Raw genomic sequence first — 24,202 nt, forward strand, 5'->3', positions numbered from 1 at the left:
GGGCGGGGAGGGTTCGAGAGGATTTATCTGTGTAGCAGCATCTAGCTGTGCCGGAACTTGCTTTGTGGACCAGGCTGGCCTCAAATGCAGAGGTCTGCCTGTGCTGGGATTGAAGACATGCACCACACCTAGCTTCACTTCTACTTTCATTATTTTACAATGAGAAGAGGCTTGGAGTACACAAACAACTTGCTGAAAAACTGCACATGAGAGAATGTGTCTTCAACATCAGTACCTCCTGGCTGAGAGCCACTGAATAATTTGGTAACTGCTTTGTGTGGAACTCCCGTATTTCATTAACTGAACAATTCGTTTTTATTCAAGCAGGGTCTCATGTAACACAGGATAGCTAGAGATTGCCATGTAGCCGAGTATAGCCTTGAGTTCCTGATCCTCTTGCCTCCACCTCCAAGAGCTGAGGTGACAGGCACGCACCCACTGGCTATCGATTAAGTTACTAAACCCCCAGGTGACTAGAAACTACCTTGAAGGCTAAAGGAGACAATGAAAAGTTACGCACAAATTGCGATGTGAAGTGGATATGGCTTTTGCTCTGAAACGACTACTTTGAAAACAATAAATAAAACAAATCTTTTGCCCTTTTTCCTCTCCGTTTTCAGCTTTGGGCAAAGGAGGTTCAGCACCGGAACACGCCAGTCCACCAACTATCTGCGTCACTGTCCGCGCTTCCAAAACCTTTCAAGTCTCTAACTTCTCTAAGTCGGAAGCTACTAACAGCCCGGCAGACAAGCGCTGTGGGGAATTTTCCAGAGTCTTGAAACGACAAAGCGTGCGCCGCCCAATGAAAGAAACGCACACAAAACGGGCATGTGCGTAGTGCACTAGGAGGAGGGAGGGCGCCTGCGCGCGCCTCATGGCCACACCCCCTCCCCGGAACTGGCCAATGGGGCCTGGTAGACTGGCTAGCGCGCGACTTCTGATGAGCCCGGGGCTGACTCTGTGCGACCACTCTACAAACCGGCGTGGTTGACGTCATCCATGCGCGCCGGAAACGCGCATCTCCCGCGCGCCACTGACTCTAAGGGGAGGAAGTTGGGGCCCTAGCGGCCTGGGCTGCATTGGAAAGGCCGCGGGCGGCAGCGGCAGCTACTTGGTCACCTTGAAGGCGGCAGGATGGGAGACGATATGGATGCCATAGTCCTTGAGCGGGAGATGAAGGTTAGAGATTGGCCGGGGCCTCCCTGCCGGCGGTAGTCCTGGAGCCTCCCCCCGCCTCCGCCGGCTGCTCCAACAGTTTGCCGGGTTCCGAGCGCTCGCCTCACAGAGCGTCCTCAGTGCTGTGCGTGTCGCGGGCGTGAGTTCTCTGCAAGTGCGGCTCACATGTCTTTGGGTGGGCTTGGCCACGCCTCTTAAGTTACCCCAGTTACTCTCATGTGCTGGTCGTCATAGGACTAACAGCGACTTTTGTTTATTGTGTGCGAGGTACTGTGGGCTTCGACACTATAGCTTCTACAGCTAGCTCATAAAGAGAGCAGATTGAAGTTCTCAAAGTAAATTCTCCAAAGTCACGTGGTCAAAGCCTTACGTCTTATTTTTTAGGCATGGTCTCTTGTAGTCCATGCTGGCTTCTAACCCTGTCTACTCTAGGCTGGTTTTGGACTCTTGATCCTCCTGCCTCCAACTCACACGTTCTGGGATTATTGGTCTGTCTGCATCACCACACTTGGCGTAAACCCTCACTTCTTAGTTGTCCATACACTGGTACTTGAAGGTGGTCCAGACTACCCAAGATGGGACCAAGATACACTTTCTGCCTTCCAAAACCCCTAGTTAGTTGGAATAGAAAGACAGTTTGACACAGGAAATCAGCTTGAAGTCAGGAAATTAAAGGGAAGACAAGTGTCTCTAATGATAAGGTGGACTCCCTCTCTCCCCCTCTTCTGCTTACTGTGTTAATAGTTGACTTATATATAATCTGGCCGAGTGAAAACAGAGAACGGTAGACAGCTGGAAATGAGTGAATTACAGGAAGGTGTTAGACATATGTGTGAACAGTGAATCACTAAAATGAATATATGCGAGAGTGGTCCATACTGTGCTTAGAAATAGTGGCTGTTTCTTGAGCATCAGTACCTGTGCTGAGCACCATGATGGGCATGGGTCATGTTCTTCAGATATGCTGGGCTAGAGAAGCCTTAGAACCACAGGGTGAGTTACTGTCAGTACCAGAAAGGAGAGTTTTTTTTGTACTGCCTCATCATACTGGCTCTCTACACAAAGGCTATCAAGACCTAGTAGTATAGTCATGACTATTAGGATGATTTATTCTTTTATGAACCCATAGTGTGGTTCCACAGGGAAAGTTGTGTGAACCTTTGCCCACTATATTCAACTAGGATTAAGAATATTTCAGTCTACCTTTGAGTAAAAATGCATTAAACATGGACTACAAGGGAGTTGGTATCTGTGCTAGATACCCTTTATGAAACCATAAGGCTCCATGGAAATACATTTTCTCTTAAATCTGTCACATTCTTTTCACAAAAACCCTGACTTAAAGATAGGCTTGGGGCAGGGTGGTGGTGGAGCACGCCTTTAATCCCAGCTCTTGGGAGGCAGAGGTAGGAGGATCTCCATGAGCTCAAGGTCAGCGAGTTCCAGGACAACCTCCAAAGCAATACAGAGAAACCCTGTCTCAATCCCCCCCCCCAAAAAAAGATAGGTTTGGGGAGTTGGTGGGGGGAGACAGATTCAGCTTAACAAAGTGATTAGAGATTAATAAAGTGTGAGGCTGTCAGGTCCCCAGGAACTGGAGTTACAGACATTTGTGAGCTTCTATCTGGGTTCTGGGAATTGAACCCAGATCTTCTGGAAGAGCAGCCCAAGTGCTCTTAACCACTGAGCCCTCTCCAACTGTCTTCAATAAATCTTAGTGATTATGGAGTCTAAAAACAGGAAATTGTTGTACTCAGAGTAATAAATGTATTTTTGTTATACTGAAATTGTATTTATGGACTATAATAGTAAATATGATTTAATTTCTTCCTTCCTGAAAATTGATCTTGTTTCATCCTCCAAAACAGGACTTTCAGTTTAGAGCATTGAAGAAAGTGAGGATCTTTGACTCTCCTGAAGAGTTGCCCAAGGAGCGCTCGAGTGTTCTTGCCATATCCAATAAGTATGGCATGCTCTTTGCTGGTGGCCTCAATGGCTTGCATGTTTTCCCTACTAAAAGCCTTCTTATCCAAAATAAACCTGGAGATGATCCCAATAAAATTGGTAAGCACTTTAATTTATATGGCATAGCAGAGATGGGGCTGTGGTGGCATGCTAATCAATGTAGTTTCTTCCTGAAACACCTTTTTTTTTTTTTTCTCTTGGTTTTTCGAGATAGGGTTTCTCTTTATCTTTGGACCCTGTCCTGGAACTCGCTCTGTAGACCAGGCTGGCCTCAGCTCACAGAGATCTGCCTGAGTGCTGGGATTGAAGGCATGCGCCACCTCCTCCTGGCCCAAGACACAATTTTAATGTGAAAATTAAAATTGCTTTTGGGCTTAAGGTTGCTTTGCAGAGTAGGGTGCCAAAAGCCTTTCTGAGTTTTCTCTTTAGCCCTCTGTGCTTCTGTTCCTATGAGTTGTTCCTCTAAGATTGGGGAAGAAGAAGTTGCCGTTGTGCCATGCTTTTCTTTTGCTCAGTTGAAGCTGGACTCTGGCTGCCTAAGAGAAGACATGCCAGAGCCAACCCAACAGATGGGTATGTGTATTTGGAACATTGGAGCAAAAGCATTTTCAGCAAGCACAATAGGAAGTCTTGGGATATTTAATGCTTCCTTACCTCCTTATAGGAATGTTAAGCTGGTTGGTAGTGGCACATGCCTTCAATCCCAGCCCCGTCCCTGGAGGTGAAGGCAGGTGAGTTTGAGGCCAGTCTGATCTACAGAGTGAATTCCAGTACAGCCAGGGGTACACAGAGAAACCCTATCTGGAAAAAAAGAAAGGAAAAGAAAACCAGTTAGGAAGAAAGTTAAAATTAGTTCCTATAACTAAGGATCCAAGGGTATATGTTTATATAGATGAGAAAATGTTTCAAATTGACTTGGATAAAGGATTATGGCTGGCTATGTGCCTAGAACATTCTTTTTTGTTTTGTCTTTTTCTTCTCATAGTTGAACCAGTTGATGGCTTGAATGTTGCTCTGAAATTCCCAGTACATCACCTGGCACTGAGCTGTGACAACCTCACGCTCTCTGCATGCATGGTGTCCAGTGAATGTGGCTCCATTATAGCTTTTTTTGATGTTCGCACATTTTCAAATCAGGTAAGCTACTGTCAATTGTATTTTCAACATAGGAATAAAGAAATTTCCTCATACACATTCTGATTTGGAAGCTGTATAAAAAGATGATAGGGCTGCTCCATGGTATGGTTAAGGGGAAGGTTTTTATTACATATGCACAGCCAGAGGCATTTGGAAGAATCTAGAGCAGAGAGAGAAAGAAGTAGATTGAACATGGCCTGCAGACAGGATGTAGCCAGGGCTATCTGCGAGAGATGGGAGAATAGTGGGGGATAGAGAATGAAGAAAACATAGTGAGGGAAGAGTGGGGAGAGCATATTGAGAAGATCAGGGTTATAAGGAGAATGGGTAGCTTGGGGTTGTTGGGGAGGGAAGTCCGTGAGCTGGAAAGAATTTAGGATAGGGAAAGAGGTTCCATGTTAGCATGGACTTTGAAATGTATGATACTAAAGGAACCTGGGGCCATCATGAGCTCTGATATGCTAATACGCTAATAAGGGAAATGATTCCTTTAGGTGGGAACCAGTTTCACAATTTCCTGAGGAATGCCGAATTTCATCTAACCACCAGAAATACTACTATAGTCCTGGTTGAGCTCATTTCTGGATATTTGGTCTGACTTTTGGAGTTTGGGGAAGTGGAGTAGTTTCCTTTGGACCTAACAAATGCATCTCAGGTTGACATGTGAAGTCTTTCTGTATTAAAGTATAGGTTAAAAAATATTCCTTAAATATAGACTCTTAAGTCTTTGAGACAGAAAATATTTTAGAAATTATTTTGTAATATGTCCTGTACCAAGTTAACATTTCTCATTTACACACAAAACCACTACTTGAGGAGACTTAGAGATTTGCTCTGTGGCAGACCATGGGGCTAAACAAGAAGGTTTGATCTAGGCTGTGCTGATCCAGGGTTTTTCCCAGCCAGACAAGTTATTCAGTAGCTGTGTAGTACATTGGCTATGTCTTTGGCATTAGATGTTTTTTGTATGGCTTGTCTTTTTTTCATGCTTCCTATATTAGGTACACTGTCTTCATTTTACAGATGGAGAGACAGATTTCAAAGAGTTTACCACCAGCCAAACATGCTAGCACACCTGTATTCCCTAGACTAGAGTAGGCAGATAGTGAGTTTGAGACCAGGCCAGGTTAAAGAACCTGTCTCAAAAAAAAAAAAAAAAGAAACAGAACAAATAAAACCCCCACCAAAAGCTGAGAAAGAAATCAAAAAGCTCCGTATTGGTAATTTCCCACTATAAAGGTCATTAAGCAGATCTAAGATTCCTGCTTTTGCATATCCCTACTGGCAGTATCTCTAAGTATAGTGGAATAATGATGGCCATTTCTAAGTTCCATTGAATTGTTTGTAACAAAAAGATTGCTATGCAGAGCCCCTTCTTTCCCCGCCACCCTTGGTTATGAAGAAATGCAGAGTTTAATTTAAAAAAGAATGCATATTCAATCATTTCCTCTGAATCTTAAGTGCCTTTGTGTTTGTTAATTTATTTATTTTGCATTTGTGCCCTTATTTGAACAGGCTAAACCACTGAAACGTCCATTTACCTATCACAAGCTTTCAAAGGATGTAAATGGTATGGTGACTGATATGAAGTGGAACCCCACTGTCCCTTCCATGGTGGCAGTTTGTCTGGCTGATGGCAGTATTGCTGTCCTGCAAGTTACAGAGGTGGTGAAAGTGTGTGCCACTCTTCCTCCCTCGGCAGCAGTTACATGTGGTGGGTAATAAATGCTTCCTGCCTATAAAGTACAGTTATGGCCAGCTGTTTAAAAATTAATTTCTAGCTGAGTGGTGGTGTTGCACACCTTTAATCCCAGCCCTTGGGAGGCAGATGGATCTCTGTGAGTTCAAGGCCAGCCTGTTATACAGCATGAGTTCCAGGACAGCCAGGACTGTTATACAGAGAAACCCTGCCTCAATAAAACAAAAAATAATAATTTCTAGAAGTGAAAGTGGATGGCTTTCTTGTTTTGTGTAGATTGTTGGGGATGGGGAGGGAAATTGAGAATAATAATTTTTTATTTCTATAGTTAATGATATTGAAACCAAACAGCATACATGAATTAATTTGAATGTACTTGGGCTATTGAGAGAAAGATATATGAGCACAGCTCATTTAAAACTGGATATTTGACAATAATTGTTTCTGAATCTAAAAGAGTGGCCATCTGAAAGTCATTTGTACCTCTATGAAAAGCACTAGAAGTAACAAATAGAAACAACAGAGTGATTCCTTGATCATTTAAACACTTTCATTCTCCCTGTCTTGCAATTCTACTGGAAAAGCACTCTTAGCTTTTAGTTAATGACCTGGTGGTAAGTCATAATTGGCTGTATTGTTAAAATGGTTGCACTTTCTCCACTCTGCTTGGGGATGCTCTCTCTTGGTGATTATGTAACTGTCTCGGTCTTGGGGTTTGCTTTCTTTTCACTGGGTTTTTAATTGGCGGCATTGTCTTCTCAGTGTGCTGGAGCCCCAAAGGAAAGCAGCTGGCAGTAGGAAAGCAGAATGGAACCGTGGTCCAGTATCTTCCTGTGAGTTCCTATTTTGCATTTGAGAACTTTTCCTGTTTTCCTGTTTAACTCACCACTGTTGGGGGTGGTTTGGAGACATCTTTGTGACTTTTTTTTTCTTGCTATTAATAAGCTATTCATGGTTGTGAATATCGTAGTGTTAGAGTGTATGAGGCCTTGGATTCAATCCTTAACACTACAAAATAAACTAAAGGAATTTATATTATTGTAATAAAGCTCTTCATGAATGAAGAAAAGATTTGCCCTCTCTGCTCTGTCACCCAGTCCTTCCAGAGAATCCACTGTTCTGTGTAGTCGGAACTCCCTTTTATGGATGCACATATAAATTGCTGGTGTGGGCATGTGCTGTTTTTGTTTTTCCTTTAAAGTAAAATGTGGTTCTATGCTATGCACTATTTCCCTAACTTCACTCTGTTTGCTTAGCTTAAAAAGAAATAATTTTTAATCCTGCCATTCAGAAACAGTGATACTTTAGTAGAAAAATTTCCCAAATCCTTTTCCTTCCTTCCTCTTTCTGTCATTTGAGACATGATCTTAGTATGTAGTTCAGTTGATATTCAAACCTCCTCCTGTTTCTGCCTCCTAAGTGCTGGATCACTGGCATGTGCCATGGCTTCTTAAAATACATCAGGAAATGTTGGAATAAAGCAGAAGGAGGCATTTCTGCTCACAATCATTCTTTGTTACTTGGCTTTGTTGGAAATGTTTCATGTCCATGAATGATGTCTGTTTAGCAACCTGCATAGAGGGGTGCAAATAGCTTAAAAAGAAAAGGAGTTGATGGAAAAACCTGTTACCATAACAGATTCACTCCAGTTAAAGGACAGTTGTTATCTTTCAACCATCTGAAAAGTTCAGTTTCTCCAGTTGTGGACAACAAACAAAACAGATGCTCTTGTTGTTGTATTTTCTCGTCTTCGCCTTAGGGGGTTTTTGTTTTGTTTTGTTGGAATTTTTTTTTTTTTATGTACATTGGTGTTTTGCCTGCATGTGTGTCTATGCGAAGGTGTCAAAACTCCTGGAGGCAGAGTTAGACAGTTGTGAGCTGCCATGTGGGTGCCAGGAATTGAACCCAGATCCCCTGGAAGAGCAGCCAGTGCTCTCAAACATTGAGCCCTCCCTCCAGTCCGTGTTTTGTTTTTTTATGACAGGGTCTCACTATGTAGACCAGTCTGGGCTTGAACTCAGAGATCCACCTGCCTCTGCCTCAGGAGCGTTGGGATCAAAGGAGTGTTTGACCATGCAAAAAATTTTTTATAGATTTACTTGTTGTTGTTGTTGGGTTTTGTTTTTTGGTTTTTTATACCTACATGTATGCATATGTACCACATGCATGCATTGTGCCTTTGGAGGGCACAAGAGAGCCATGAGATCTGGAACTATAGTTAGGAATGGTTGGGAGCTGTCATGTGTGTGCTGAGAATCAAACTCATGTCCTCTGGAAGAGCAGCCAGTGCTCTTAACCACTGAGCCTCCTTAGGAACTGGTAGTACAAGCAGTCACCTTTGCTTGCTGCTGTCAAACATTATGTGAAATTGGTTGCATAGTCTTTTGGAAATCATTAGCCTCCAAAATGATAATACAGTTTATAGACTTTAATTGCTTGGCTGTTTGCTTTTTTGCTTGCTTTTGAGACAAGGTTTCTTTATGTAACTTTGACTGTGCTGGAACTCTACCAGGTAAACCAGGCTGGCCTCCCTCGAACTCACAGAAATCTGTCTGTCTCTGACTCTGGGGGTGGGGCTGGGATTAAAGGCGTGTACCAGCACACGCAGACCTGCTTTTCTAATTTTTAATACCTTAGTCTACTGAGGGCTTCTTTCCAGTTGTGTGCAGGGAGCTTTTCTCTCTTCAGTGGCTCTGTAGTCGTCTACTGTATTGACAGACCCATGTGATCTTATTGCTGGTCATATGCCTCAGTACTATAGCTGTGGCACTGTGAATGCTGCTGCATTGAGCGTTCTCACGAGCTTCATCTGAAGGTGCACATGTGAGCATCTCCCGGGTAGGGAGTAGGTGGTGCTGCCTTTGTTTCGGGGCATGGAGGGGAGGTAGAGCATCAGTTTCTAGGGCATCTGATTGGGTTTGAATTTCATTGATTTAAGCACTGTTTCATTTGACATTTGTCAAATCTCTTTCAGACTTTGCAGGAAAAAAAGGTCATTCCGTCTCCTCCGTTTTATGAGTCAGATCATCCTGTAAGAGGTAACAACTGCTTTGCTTGTTTTCTGACTTCTACTACAGCCATTCTAGCCACATGAGATCCTCTGTCTCTAATCAAGACAGTGTAGGAACCAGTTTCACACCTAATGTAATGAGTTATTCAGTGTAATAACTTGAAATGGGTCTTGCATTTTTACAAGAATTCTTCATTTCCCCTAATAATAATAATCCTGTTGAAAACCCACTACTTTTAAGAAACTGGGCTAATTGATGCCTTTGTGTCTGTGAATTATTTTTATTCAGTGTAAAGCCATAGTAGTACTTTTGTGTGTGTGTCCGAGTTAACTCTTGCAGCACAAAGTTACTATTCTAAACATGATGTATTTTGTCATGCCTTCTTTCTGAGTTCAGTGACCTAGGAATTAGGGATGTTTGTTTTTCAGTTCTGGATGTGCTGTGGATTGGTACCTATGTCTTCATGATAGTCTATGCTGGTGCAGATGGGACCTTGGAAACCTGTCCAGAAATGGTGATGGCTTTGCTCCCGGTAAGCATGTGACAGAACATCTTTGTTTTCTGAGAGTCACTGAAGTCTTCTAGCAAGCTAACTTAGAATTCAATTCCTTTCTTTATTGACTGTGATGATAGAGTCTGGTGGGCCCGGAACCAAAATTACGGTGGCCATGTAGAGCATTGTCTTAGTCACTGTTCTATTGCTGTGAAGAGGCACTATGACCAAGGCGACTCTTACAACAGAAAATATTTATTTGGGGTCTTGCTTACAGTTTTACAGGCTTAGTCCATGATCTTCATGGCAGGAGACAGACAGGCATGTCACTGGAGCAGTAGCCAGAGAGAGACAGTTGGCCTAGTTTGGGGTTTTGAAACCTCAAAACCTGTTCCCCAGAGACATGCCTCGTCCAATAAAGCCACATCTCTTAATCCTTCCCATAGGGATTAAGCATTCAAGCTTATGTACCTGTAGGGACCAATCTCATTCAGACCATCAAAAGCATGCTTTAATTATGAAGTTAAAAAAAAAGGTCCGGGCAGTAGTGGCTCACGCCTTTAATCCCAGCACTACTGAGGCAGAGGCAGGCGGATCTCTGTGAGTTTGAGGCCAGCATGGTCTACAAAAGTTACACAGAGAAGCCCTGTCTGAAAAAACCAAACCAAACCAAGCAAAAGGGTTAAGATGTGTGTTTACTTATGCTGTAATTTAGAAAGAAAGGGATTTCTTGATTTTTTTTTTTTAAAGAGAATTTTATATGTATTTGTCTGCATGTATGTATGTGTGTTACATGTGTGCCTGTTGCCCACAGAAGTCAAAAGAGACCATCAAATCCCCTGGAACTAGAATGTGATTGTGAGCCACCGTATAGGTGCTAGGAACTAAACCCAGGTCCTCTGTAAAGGCAATAAATACTCTTAACTTCTGAGCTATCTCTCTGGCTTCTATCTTGATTTTATTTTATTATTTATTTATTTATTTATTTAGGTTTTTTCTAGGCAGGATTTCTCTGTGTAGCCCTGATTATACTAGAACTCGATCTGTAGATCAGGCTGACCCTGAACCCAGAGATCCACCTGCCTCTGCCTCCTGATTGCCAGGATTAAAGGCACACACCACCAATGCCCGACTTGTGCACAAATTTTGCTTCAAATTTCTGATTAGGCTTAAGTGATTTTGACTTGAGATTGTGAGCACATAAATTGTACATAAGATTTCTCCCCCCTTTCTCTTGTTTCTAGAAAAAAGAAGAAAAGCACCCAGAGATATTTGTGAACTTCATGGAGCCCTGTTACAGCAGCTGTACAGAGCGGCAGCATCATTATTACCTCAATTACATCGAGGAGTGGTGAGCAGAACGTTCCTGCTGCCGCTGTCAGGCCACATACCTCAGTTACTGAATTCCAGCAGGGAACTGTTGAGTAAGAGAGGAAAGAACAGGCTGAGAGGTCTCAGTGTGTTTTCAGCTGATGGGTAACAGTGTCTGCCTTCCTCTGCCTCCAGGGTTGGGGTTAAGATTAAAGGCCTGTGCCATCACATTCAGCACCACAAATTCCAATTTTCTCAATGATAGTGAGTGGCTCCAATGAAAATATTGATTTGTTTTGATTTGAAAAAGAGTCATTTGTAGCTCAGACTAACCTTAAATTTGCAGTGATCCTCCTACCTCAGCCTTCTGAGTACTGGGATTACAGGCATTATCTGTTACACCTGGATTAAAAATACTGATACCTAAGGAACTCATTCAGGGTTTCTCCAAGAACAGCTTCTCTTTGAGAGCCCTTTGGGGCTTCTCGAGGTGGATTTCATGCTGTGGGTTCTGTGAGCCTTGACTTGGTTCTGTGTGTCCCCTTGTCTTTAGAGAAATCGTAGTGGGCAAGTTTTCCAGCACTTTTTGGAACTAAAAATCTCAGCACTATATCAAGCACCTTCCATCCTCTCTTTAGCCTTCTAGGAAACCATGCCTTGTGTTGTGCTGTAGACCCAATCAGGTTGAAGCTGTGGGCTTGAATGTAATAGCCTTTCGGTTTTGTTCTTAAGGGATTTAGTGCTGGCAGCATCTGCAGCGTCAACAGAAGTTAGCATCCTTGCTCGACAAAGCGATCAGGTAAATTTTTTCCCTTTTTGTCACTTTTAAATTGAATGATGCTTTTTTGAGAAAGGTCAAGTGAAGGTGACTGGTTAAGACTGTAATGCATGTAGCTGGGCAGTGGTGACACATGCCTTTAATCCCAGTACTCAGGAAGCAGAGAGAGGCAGGCGGATCTCTGAGTTCAGGGCCAGCCTTGTCTACAGAGCAAGTTACAGGACAGGCTCCAAAGCCACAGAGAAATCCTGTCTCAAAAAACAAACCGAACAAACAAACAAACAAAAGTGTGTAATGCATGTCCCTTTCAGTGAGCTTTTAGTGCAAAGACTAAAGGATAAAGTGTCATGGGCAGCAATAGCACTCTCCCTCCTCCCCTCCCCTCTCATATGTTCTCCCTCCTCCCCCTCCCCTCTCATAGGTTCTCCCCTCTCCCCTCTCATATACATGGTTTGACAGTGTTGGGGTTAGACCCAGAGCTTTGTGCACATGCAACAAGCCCTCTGCAACCTCGGTACCTCTTGTTAGACTCACCTGTTTTCATAGAGCCTTTTTAGGTGTTCCCTCCATCTTTCTGTTTGTAGTCCCCACACTGTCACCTTCTGCATGCTGGCCTGTAATGGGTACCAGATCCCTTTTGATTTGTCTGTGGGCTTATTTAAGAGTTAGAGTCAGCTTGGTTAGCAGCTTTGTGACTGTACCTTGACCACTTCTCAGCACAGCCATGTAGTGTGAGTGTGTGCTCTTCTGGGCCTGAACAGCTGCTGTGTTTCCAGCTTCATTACTTGTTTTCTGTTCCGCCTGACTCATGCTACCCAGTTGGCCAAAACAGAATGTTAATGAATCATAAAACTCAGGAGTCATTTGTAGAATGGAATGGAGCCCAGCCACAAAATCAGGAGCATGAGGAATGTTACTGGAAAGATGTAGAAGCTTCTCGAGGAGCGTAAGCAGCAGGTCTGGCCAGTGTGAGACAGGAAAAAAGGCCTTAAAGTTGCCTTCTGTGCCAGAGACTAGTGACATAGGCATCTGCAATCTTTAGGAACTGCCAAATTGTGCCAGGCAACCTGGAACCCACAAGGCAGGGTGTGGATACACCAGACTACCTTACCCCTGGCTTTTAGATGTTGTTTCACGTGTCAGAGTCTCCCCGTCAGCACAGGAAGCTGAACCATGCCATGTATTTTCTGTTGATTGCACAGTGCTGAGAAGCAGTACAAAATGCCAAGCAACACACGGGGTTTTTTTGTTGTTGTTGTTGTTTTTTCTTTTCAGACTAATTGGGAATCTTGGCTTCTAGAGGACTCTAGTCGAGCTGAACTGCCTGTGACAGACAAGAGTGACGACTCCTTGCCCATGGGTGTTGCCGTAGATTATACCAATGAAGTAGAAGTCGTCATCAGTGAGTACTGTTTGCTGTAGAAATAGCTGCTCTATACGTGGAGCCATTGGCATGGCAGCGGAGGGGCCGTCATGACAGTGTGAAGCTATCCAAACATGACTGCTCACTAATGATACCGAAGCCAGATACAGTTCATGAGTCTGCACTAGGTTGAGTATGTAACATTTGGTTCCCTAGGGACCATGTTTTCCATATAGGGCTTGCAGATGCCTCTGAATACTCTTTTTCCCTCATGGAGGTCAGCAGTGCGGCTACAGTGACTGAGATGTGATGAGGCAGTTGCAGAATATTTGCCTGCTTGAACATCACCATACAGAGCTGTTCTGCTTAGGCACCTTGGGCTCCTTGTCCTTTCCCTGGTTTAATACACACATTTGGTCTGATGAGCTTGCATGCTGATACTCTTGAGTACTTAAAATTCAACTGTGAATGAGTGTAAAGTAACTGAATTCACTGTGTGTGTGTGTGTGTGTGTGTGTGTGTGTGTGTGTGTGTGTGTGTGTGTAAGAGAGAGGGAGGGAGGGAGGGAGGGAGGGAGGGAGGGAGAGAAAGGGGGCCATCTTGTCACTTCTGTCCCAAACCCAGCATCTACCAGAGACTCCTATCTTGTTGGGGTAGTGCTGAACCTCCCTCCTGAATGGAGGGAGCCTGGGGGAGTACAGGCTATGGAACATCCCTCAGGGCCCAGCAGGATGTGGTGATCTGATAGTGACAGGAGCTCCTGCTGCAGCTGCTGCATGAAAGGCTGTTCACATCTGAATCAGCTGCTGTTACAAGGAGCCCCTCAAGACCGCTTAAGCAGGGCAGCCTGCCCTTCTGGTCCAGGCCTGAAAATTGACATGGTTCTTTTGGTAGTTTTGTTTGTTTTATTGTTTTCAAGACAAGGTTTCTCTGTGTAATAGCTCTGGCTGTCCTAGAACTTGCTCTGTAGACCAGGCTGGCTTCAAACTCCCTGAGACCCACCTGCCTTTGCATCCCAAGTATTGGGATTAAAGGTGTGCGTGCACCACTACTGCCTGGTGATGTAGTTCTTTTAACACGTTTGTTTTCTTTTTTGACAGATGATGAAAAGACTCTTCCTGCTGCCCCGGTTCTCCTGTTACTTTCAACAGATGGTGTGCTTTGTCCCTTTTATATGATCAATCAAAATCCTGGGGTTAGGTCCCTAATCAAGACCTTGGAGCTGGTCACAATAGAAGGAGAACGACAGCCCAAGTCCTCAGGTGTGTGCCTCTGCCTGCTTTGGCAGCCTATGATCATTTCCAAGGATGAAGGTATCTTTTCTACACATGGTCACTCTACCATAGGAAGGCTTGGACTGATTTTGTTCTGGAACAAAAGTGTACATTTTTGCCTCCTTTCATCTCTGGGTTCTTTCTACACTTGACAGAGAAAGGTCAACCATGTTGATCCCAGCTCTGTTGTATGGCTTATGTTTTAAAGATCTGTTTAATCATGCAGTTGCTCACAGACAGTGAAAAATGTAACTGAAAAAATGTTTATTGAAAGCAAAGGGGTAGAAAGATGTGTCATGAAGAACCACTGTATGCTATGTCATGCTAACACTGGAAGGGACTATTAAACTCTAGTGGCTATTTCTGGCTGATAGGAATATGGAGACTTTAGTGTCTCTGATTTATATTTCATTGTCTTTTGATTTGTTTTTCTTCCTCCTTGAGAACATTGTCAGATAATACCTGTATTACAGAAAATCTGTATCCAAAAATAGATTCTACAGACGGTCAAGGAGGAGCATAGTCAGCATTTTGGGATGGAATCTTTGTGTGCACATCGAGATGCCAATCTGTATTGTTAATTTTTTTTTTTTTTTTAGCAGCATTGTATCATTTGTGAGAAGAAAGTGTCAGACTTGTTAGAAGTACTTTTTTCCCCATATATTGGAATTTTGCTATTTTCTCTTTAGTTCTGTGAGACTATACTTTTCTTATGTGGTTAAGATGCCCATAATGTTACTAGTTTGCCTAAAGACTGCTTGACTATTCGGGTGGGATATGGTTGATCTTGCTTGGTGATGTTTTCAGACTGTTCCGTAAACCCAAGTGAGTCATCTGTCACAGAGCACTTGGATACTTTGGGCCCTGCCAACTGCTTTGTGACCCCAAGTGATCCACCAGGTTGCTGGCATAGACTGCCAGTGCTGTACTGAATTTCAGTTACCCATAGGGTATACACTTTGCATTATGTTCTCCCCTCACGATTTTTATGAGCACCTATACCTAGCCTCACAAGTCTCTCTGCAATGAGCAGGGCAGCCTGTCTAGTTGACACCTATGGGGTAGTTGTTTCTGAGCACTGTTCTGCATCATTGATGCTTAAGCACAACCATGGGGTAGTGGCCATTAGTTTTTTCTAGAGACCTGTCTCCTTCCTTCTCATCTGGTACAGAGGTAACAGCTATGCCTTGATGAGTGAAAATAGAGTAATGAAGGTAGGAGATAGTCTGTTCTGGTACCTGCCCAGTATGGCTAAGGTGTAAGTCTAGATTTGGAAGATATTGATGACTCTGTCTGTTTCCACACAGCACCTCCAAGGATGTGGTGTTGAGTGGCCCCAAGTAATAATAGTGTGATGGTCTTCAAATACTCAGTTCTTATTTATTGCCCTGGGACGAGTGTGTACAATTTCTTTAGGATATGGCCTCTATTTTCCGTTCTGGTCTGTTCCTAATGGGCATGGAAGTGATTTATGTCTGCATGCTCCTTTGAAGATGTTTCTTGCTGGTTCCATATCGATTGTATAAAAGAGGTAGAGTTAGATACTCATTTGGAAATGGCAGTTTACATCAAAAGGTGGGGTTTTCACTCTTGTATCCTCTTAATGCACTTAGTATCTCTCATGAAGATAAATCACCATCTTAGCCTAACAGCCAAGGCCAACTAATCTAAATTGGAAGTGTATTTATTTTTCAAAGTATTCGTTATGCAGTTGAATTGATAATTTGCCTTATAGAACGTTGGGGAAGTAGAAAAAATTCTAAATCTGCCTTTTTGGGGGAGCTGTTTTCCAGTGTTTGTGCATGAACACCTTCATAGTTAAAGACAAAATGTGGACATCAGTGGAATGCTGATTTCATCTTTATTTATTTTTGTGTTTTGATATTGCTTTTTTGTTTGTAACACGATCTTACTGTGTAGTCCTGTCTGGTCTGAGATTCACAAAGATCAGCTGCCTCTGCTTTCTCAGAAAGGTGTGCACTGCTGTCTCCATCCTTGATTACTGATTTTAAATTTAAGCTATAGCCTTTTTTAAGTTCTTAGCTAATTTTCATGGTTATTCAAAAGAATAGTTATATATTTGTATCATTGGCTTTTTTTGGAAACCATTGAGATTGTATTTACTTGCTGGGGGTTGGGGGCTGGCACACACCTTTAATCCCACCAGTCTGGAAGCAGAGGCAGATGGATCTCTGTGAGTTCTAAGCCAGCTTGGTCTACAGAGTGAGTTCCAGGACAGCCAGGGCTACCCAGAGAAACCCTTTCCCCCCCCAAACCAATAATCAATAAATAATTGTATACTCATTCCGTAATTTATTTTTATGGGTTAGACAAGAGATCACTGGGGCCACTTTTTAAGGGCTTTTAGACATGTCTTGAAAGTTTTCTAAGAGTCCTTAGTATGAGTGATCCCTGCCACCGGGCAAAGGCTTTACCTGCCCTCAAGGGTTACATGTTTTAAAGGGAAGTCAAAACTTAGCTTTAAATTCACATGTGTTTTTTGGTTTTGTTTCTGTTTTGTTGTTTTGTTTTGTTTTGTTTTGTTGGGGCAGGGTCTCACAGTGTAACCCTGGTTGTCCTGGAACTCTGCGAAGACCAGGGTAGCCTCAATGAAGAGATCTGTCTGCCTCCACTGAGAATACTGGGATTTAAGACAAATACCATCTTACTTGGCTAAATTTGCATGCCTTTGATTAAAGAGACTGGATATTTGGCTTTTTTGTGAATTAGGCTCTGTGCTTAAATTTGTTAACCTTAAAACTTAAATATGATAAACAGTTTTTAGAAGTTAAAACTTAGTTGGTTTACCTCAGTTATTGTATCATATCTACTTATTTTTAGGGATGCTTTGTCTGACTTTATCTGTTTCTAATCAACTGTGCCAGTTCACTGTTTGCCTCCTTCAGATAACTGTTTCTAAAGCTTATATTTATAGTACCCAATCTTTAATGAATGCATTTGGAATTGCTTTTGAGTGTTTTGAAGCAGGGGCTTGAATAACTAGGGTTATTTCCTGGTTAGTAAAGTAGTGCAGAATGAGGTAAACTCATTGTTCGCTATTTGGGCCTTCTTCAAAATTTAATCTATTTTTTTATTTTTGGTTTTTCAAGAAAGGATTTTTTCTGTGTAGCTCTGCCTGTTCTGGAACTCACTCTGTAAACCAGGTTGGCCTTGAACTCACAGAGATCTGCCTGCCTCTTCCTCCAGAGTGCTGGGATTAAAGGGGTGAACCACAAGCTCCCAGCAAAGTTTCACACATCTTATCCTGTGGAATCCCTGCCATGGAGAGACCAACTGTCCCTTCTGGCTTTATTCTATTTTTGTTTTGATTTTTTTTTTTTTTTTTTTTTTAGATTTTATTTATTTATTATGTATACAACATTCTGCTTCCATGTATATCTGCAGACCAGAAGAGGGCACCAGATCTCATAACAAATGGTTGTGAACCAACATGTGGTTGCTGGGAATTGAACTCAGGACCTCTGGAAGAGCTGTCAGTGCTCTTAACCTCTGAGCCACCTCTCCAGCCCTGTTTTGATTTTTGAGACAGGGTTTCTTCCCTGGCTGTCCTGGAACTGGCTAGACCAGGCTGGCCTGGAACTCACAGGGATCTGCCTGCCTCTGCCTCCCAGTTTCTGGAATTAAAGGCATGTGCTACCATGCCCACCTACATACACCTTCTGGTATCTTAACAGGCACCATTCCAGTTTCCTCAGACCTCAGACCCCATCCCTTCCCTCTGTCCGTGTGACCTCTAGTGTTACATTTTAACTTGTTTTTGTGTTTCCCTTTGGTTTTTGTTGCAGGAAGTTTTCCTACCACTCCAACCTCCCCTCAAGCCCCGGAGAACCTTGATGTCCCAACAGAAGCCTCTTTGTCCCTTGCACCTGTGCCCTCTGCTATTCCTAACACCACCTTCCCTTTGCCCTCTGCTGGGGGAGCCCCTTCTGTGTTCTCCTTTGGCCCTTCATCCTTAAAGTCATCTGCTTCTGTCACTGGGGAGCCTCCTCCGTTTCTCACTGGCTCTGATAGTTCCAGAGCAGCTCTGGGCTCTGGCACCTCCACCTTCTCTTTGGCTCCTCCTTCCAAAGGCTCGCAGGCCCTTAACCCTGCATCGTCCTCCATGGCCACACCTGCTACTGCTCCCTTCAATTTTGGATCATCGGGTTTTAAGCCCACCTTGGAAAGCACACCAATGTCCAGTACTCCAAACACAGGAATGAAGCCTTCATTCCCACCCTCAGCCTCTTCTGTGAAAGTAAACCTGAATGAAAAGTAAGTTACCTTGAAAGTCAGATTCTTTGGTACAATGGGTAGAAATATTGCATGGTTGTCACTGAACTAGGGTCACTGTGAAAGGAGTACTGAACAGATTCTTTCTAAAGTAGTGCTTAGCAATGGACAGTGTAAATGCTTGCATCTCATCTGCAGAAGTGTCTCTTAAAGGATGTTTTATTTTTCTGACTGCTAGAAATTTACACTTAAGTAGTTGTTTTCCTTTTTCAGACTATAAAGATAGGAGGTATCCTTTATTTTAAAAGGGGGAACAGCCTAGAACTTATGTCCTAGAAAGGAAATGGGTCTGTTGTAGTTTTTCCCTCTTCATATCCACCTGACTCTCAACTATTTCTGTGCAGCCACCAAGGTGACTTTGTGCACTTAGGGATACATGAGGTGACTCTCCTGTTTGACATTCCCCAAAGGTTTCTTGTTGCGTTTCCTTTACAATTCAAACCTTTTAGCATGGTATCTGGTTTCCTCCAGGCCTAGTTCCTGCCAGCTTGCTCATACCTTATTTATTTACCTCTTTTTCTGCTTTTTTTCTGTCTCCCTACTTGCCTCATTGCTGAGACGTGCTTCTGCATCCACACCGTCATGGCTCTGATAAATCAGCATATGGCCACTTCACTCTAGCCACTACTCAGGGTTCCATTTTGTTGGCCTACGCATTCTTTAACTCACAGTTATCTACTGTATTATTAGATTGTCTGCAGTCCTTGTCTTGACATGTGCAGTTGACTTGACATTCTTACTGGGCCATGGTATCCCAAAGATGGTGACGTGCTTGCTTCCCTGGTGTCTTTCACACCCCAGAGATGATCATTCTCAAAACAAGTTCTCACAGTTGGTTGCACCACTCCCTTAAACACAAACAAACACTCAGCTTGATAGGCTAGAAAATAAATATTTCGTAGAGAATTTGGCCTTTACCTTACTCTAAGTGCTTTGGTGTTACTGTAGTCAATGTTCCTAAATGAGCAGGTGGTAACTGCCCTTGCATGAGTAAGCAGCAAATTTGAAGTTTGTTCTGACTCAGGGGAGATGGGTAGTCAGTTATTCTTGGTGTCACTGCTAACGACTGGTGTGAAAGAATCCTCCAGCAGGCTGTTGTGATAGAGCTGCATTTCCGCTCTCAGGTTCACTGCTGTGGCCTCTGCACCTGTTCATAGCTCCACGAGCATACCCTCCGTGTTGCCATTCTCTTCCTCCCCCAAGCCACCTGCTTCTGGACAGCTCAGCCATCCCACGCCTGTGCCGGCATCATCTAGCTCCATGCCTTTGAAGTCTTCAGTCTCTCCCTCGCCATCAGGTATTCTCTGAAGCCAACAGCTTCTGTCCTCAGCTCTCGTTTCAGATGGATGGGATTCAGCATGTTAAGAATCCTTGCTAATGTAGTAAGGAAATTTTTTTGTTTATTTTGTTTTGTTTTTCTTTTATTTATTTATATTTTATGTATGAGTGCTGTGCATTCCAGAAGAGGGCACCAGATCTTATTACAGATGGTTGTGAGCCACTGTATGGTTGCTGGGAATTGAACTCAGAATTTCTGGAAGAGCAACCAGTGCTCTTGACCATTGAGCCATCTCTTTAGCCCCTATTTTGTTTTTCAAGACAGGGTTTCAGCCCTGGCTGTGCTGGCACTCACTCTGGAGACCAGGCTGACCTCAAACTCACAGAGATCCACCTGCCTCTGCCTCTCAGTGTTGAGATTAAAGGTGTGTGCCACCACTATCCAGCTTCTTAACATTTTTTGTATTTGCTTATCTCTTTCTTCCTTTTTGGAAGAAGAATTTTTATGTAAAAATTTTAAAACATTTGAGAGTTAATTGAAGACATTTGAAACAGTTGACCTAGATACATGAGTTCCCACATCCTAAAAGCCAAGGCTATTACACTCAAGAAATTGACATGGATTCTAGATTTGACCACTGTTAAGTTCATTCAGTGAGTTTTGTGTTTTTTGGTTTTGTTTGTTTGTTTGTTTGGTTAGTTGGTTGGTTTTGGGGGAGGGGAGGCTTCGAGACAGGGTTTCTCTGTGTAGCTTTGGAGCCTATTCTGGCACTTGCTCTGTAGACCAGGTTGGCCTCAAAGTCACAGATATCTACTTGCTGAGTGCTGGGATTAAAGGCGTGCGCCACCACTGCCTGTCGAGTTCTGTTTTTTTTTGTTTGTTTGTTTTTGTATAGTCTCAGTTCATTTCTTTAGCGTTTATGAGAAAGCCAGCTAGCTTAGTGGTTTGGGGACCATCCCTGTTTGGATTTGATTGTTTGATAGAATTCAGGTTAAAGATTTGGAGAGCATAGGTGATGTGCATCACCATGCATGCTTTTATTCAGTCTGACTGCAGAGCATATTTGACTTTGGGCTTGGGAGGAGTGTTTGCTTGGTATATTTTTTTTACATGTATGTATGTGCATGTGAGTACAGTTACTGGGTAGGCCAGAGGTGTCTGGAGTTACAGGCAGTTGTAAACCACCTGAAGTGGGGGCTGGGAACCAAAGTTGTATTCTCTGCAAGAGCAGTTTTCACTTTTAGTTACTGAACCATCTCTCTGGCTCCCATTGCAGGTTTTTTTTTTTTTTCCCTCCATTTTTTTTTTTTAATTTATTTATTAGTTCTAGTTAGTGAACAAGCTTGTTTCACATGTAAGTCCCTTCTCCCTCTCCCTCCCCTCACCCCCATCCCTCCTCCCCCACCCCCAGCCTACCCCCACCCCATCCACCCACCACTCCCCAGGCAGGGTAGGGCCCTCAACAGGGGCTCTGCAAAGTCCACCAAATCTTCCTGTGCTGGGCCTGGGCCCTTCCCCCCATTGCAGTTTTTAAATTGGTTATTTGGGTAGCCATTTGTTTGGGTTTTTTGTTTTGTTTTGAAGGTAGAGTTTCACTGTGTAGTCCTGGCTGGTCTTGAACTCACAGATCTGATTGGCCTGCCTCTGCCTCCTGAGTGTTTGGACTAAAGGCTGGGATTACCACACCTGGCCTTGGATAGCCAGTTAGATTTGAATGCCTGGAATAATTTTATTTTGGCAAATATTGAACAGATATTGAATGAGGAAATATTTGAAATCTTTGAGAAGGGGATGTTTCTTTCCTTTAAAGTTTGCCAAAGTCACCTCACTAAACTATCTTGTCAGTCATCTTTGTGTTTGTGAGACAGGTCTCAAATGTGACCTCACCTTGCCTATACTTGATATGTAACCTTAAGTGACCTTGAACCCAGAATCCTCCCTGAGCCTCCTGAGTGCTATGATTATAGGTGTGCACCAGCAGGCCCAATTTGGTCCCCATTCTCTAATACAGATTGTAAAAGTGGAGCCAGGGACAATGTGCAACTCCTTCTTCCAGGTTTGGGGAAAGAGGCCTGTGGTGACAGAAGTGACAGGAATAGGTGTCTGTTATAACTGACTTCTTTGGTCGTTTATGCTGGCAGGCCGATCTACTCCAAGTGTTCCAAGTTCAGTGCCCTCCATGGTACAGAAGTCACCCAGGATAAACCCTCCAGTGGTAAAGTCAGGCTCTCCTCAGGTATGGTCAAATTCTCTTAATACACTTGCATGTGAATAAAGTTAGCCTTTGTGCTTTAGGAGTCACACATGGGAACAATAATTAGAACTGTACAGGAGACACCAAAGTATGTGCTTGACGTTTTCAGTATTTACTCACAAAAGCAATTATCTATTTACTTCTCTTTTTTCTTTCTTGTTTTATTTTGTTTTAGACATGATCTCACTATGGTAGCCCTAGCTGGCCTAGAGCTCACTCTGCAGTCCATGGGTTGGCCTTGAACTCAAGAGAGATCCTCTGCCTCATGAATACTGGAATTAAAGGCATGTGTCACCATGCCCAGCTTCCATTCAGTTTTAATTGAAGTAATTTATGTAGAAAAAGTCTATGTGGTATGTATATACCTCAGTAATTGTCATCAACTAAGTGAACTTTGATAACCAGCAAGCAAGATGACAAGGAGGCATTACCAGTATCTCAGGGCTCTTCCTCATGTGCCCTCTTCTGTCTATTCTTGCCAAGGGGCACTCACTCTCTTGATGTCTAACAGCATTAGATTAATTTAGCCTGTTTATTAATTTCCATCAAATGGAAGCAAATAGCATATAATCTTACTATGTTGATATTTATTCATTGCTGTTGCTGTATAGAGTTGATGCTTTATTGTAGTACTGTTTCCATCCTGCTGAGTAGTTTCCAGCTAGAGCTATTCTGAGTAGTGTTGCCCTCACCAGCACAGTCGATGTCTTCCTGTGAACATATTTACACATCGGAGTTTAAGCTTAGTTATGAGATGCCTGGGCCACAGATTGCGCATGCTGCTGTTCACCCGTGGTAGACAAAGACACTTCCACCCTGTCCCTATTCTTGCCCGGCTTGCTATTTCTCATTTTACATTGTATTAGGCTTTTTGTTTTGTTTCTGTTTTCATTTAACTCATATTTTCCTAGTGATTACCTTATTTCATATCAAGTTTAGCCATCTGGATATTTTCTTGTATGTTTTTCTGTTGGATGATGCTCTATTTTTTTTGTTTGTTTGTTTTGGTTTTGGTTTTTCGAGACAGTTTCTCTGCAGCTTTAGAGCCTGTTCTGGAACTCGCTCTGTAAACTAGGCTGGCCTCAAACTCACAGAGATCTGTCTGCCTCTGCCTCTGAGTACTGGGACTAAAGTCGTGTGCCAAAACTGCCCAGCTGGTTTAATTTCTATTGCTATGATGAAACACTGACCAAAAGTACTAGGAAGTGGTAGCATATATCTTTAACCCCAGCAGAGACCAGCCTGCTCTACAAAGCAAGTCCAGAACAGCTGGAGCTACACAGAGAAATCCCATCGCAAAAAATAGATAGATAGATAGATAGATAGATAGATAGATAGATAGATAGACAGACAGACAGACAGACAGACAGACAGACAGACAGACCACTGACTTAAGGGAGATTTTAATTCTGCCTCAACTCAAAAATCAGTCCATTGTTGAGGGAATCAGGTAGGTTCACTTACTGTTCCATATGAGAAATTCACTTCACAGACAAAACAGTACAGCAGGAAACATGGAGGATACTGCTTGTTGGCTGGCTCTCAGTCTGGCTTGTGTTTTCTTTTTCTTTTTCTTTTTTTTTTTTTTTTATAGATTTGTTTATTTATTTATCATGTATACAGTGTGTGCCAGAAGAGGGCACCAGATCACATTACAGATGGTTGTGAGCCACCATGTGGTTGCTGGGAATTGAACTCAGAACCTCTGGAAGAACAGTCAGTGCTCTTAATCCCTGATCCATCTCTCCAGACCCTGGCTGTGTTTTCTTACACAGTTCACAACTACTTGCCTATGATTACTATTGTCCAAGGTAGACTGGGCTATACTACATCAGACAATCCCCACAGACACATTCCCAGGCTACTTGATGTCTGTCTTAATTTGATTGTTCATAGGCTGCTTAGCATGCATCTTACTGCTGATCTGTGTCCTACTTGGGCCTTTGGAAAGAAACAAACACACCAAAACATATACACCTATGGATATAAGACCTTTATTTTAGGATAACTGAATATGTTTTTATGTATTTCTTTCTTTATTTCACAGCCCTGGAGATTGAACTAGCTAGGCAAGCCCACTACCATTGCCAAAAAAAAAACGCTACCCTAGTTCTTGTGTGTTATAATTAGTGCTTTTCACATATCACTTTTTTTTTTTTTTTTTTTTTT

General features: G+C 42.9%; 1 protein-coding gene across 6 annotated transcripts in view; it reads left to right on the forward strand.

Annotated features, from left to right (window-relative positions):
• Positions 1–1,009: 1,009 nt before the first annotated feature.
• The window catches only part of Nup214 (nucleoporin 214), an 85,366-nt gene continuing 62,173 nt past the window's right edge, over positions 1,010–24,202 (forward strand). For 3 of the 6 annotated variants that reach the window (XM_027423860.2, XM_027423861.2, XM_027423863.2), the window contains exons 1-14: positions 1,011–1,179; positions 3,045–3,240; positions 4,127–4,278; positions 5,794–5,992; positions 6,740–6,810; positions 8,952–9,015; positions 9,417–9,520; positions 10,726–10,832; positions 11,525–11,591; positions 12,846–12,972; positions 14,034–14,195; positions 18,014–18,482; positions 19,625–19,797; positions 21,921–22,015. In XM_027423860.2, coding sequence (XP_027279661.1) covers positions 1,135–1,179; positions 3,045–3,240; positions 4,127–4,278; positions 5,794–5,992; positions 6,740–6,810; positions 8,952–9,015; positions 9,417–9,520; positions 10,726–10,832; positions 11,525–11,591; positions 12,846–12,972; positions 14,034–14,195; positions 18,014–18,482; positions 19,625–19,797; positions 21,921–22,015 — 2,031 coding nt within the window. In that variant the 5' untranslated portion in view covers positions 1,011–1,134. Of the gene's footprint in view, positions 1,316–3,044; positions 3,241–4,126; positions 4,279–5,793; positions 5,993–6,739; positions 6,811–8,951; positions 9,016–9,416; positions 9,521–10,725; positions 10,833–11,524; positions 11,592–12,845; positions 12,973–14,033; positions 14,196–18,013; positions 18,483–19,624; positions 19,798–21,920; positions 22,016–24,202 lie in introns of all 6 variants that reach the window. The other 3 variants (XM_027423862.2, XM_027423864.2, XM_035446153.1) reach the window with 3 other exon arrangements.

Source organism: Cricetulus griseus, chromosome 6 (assembly GCF_003668045.3).
Source record: "Cricetulus griseus strain 17A/GY chromosome 6, alternate assembly CriGri-PICRH-1.0, whole genome shotgun sequence".
Lineage (NCBI taxonomy): Eukaryota > Metazoa > Chordata > Mammalia > Rodentia > Cricetidae > Cricetulus > Cricetulus griseus.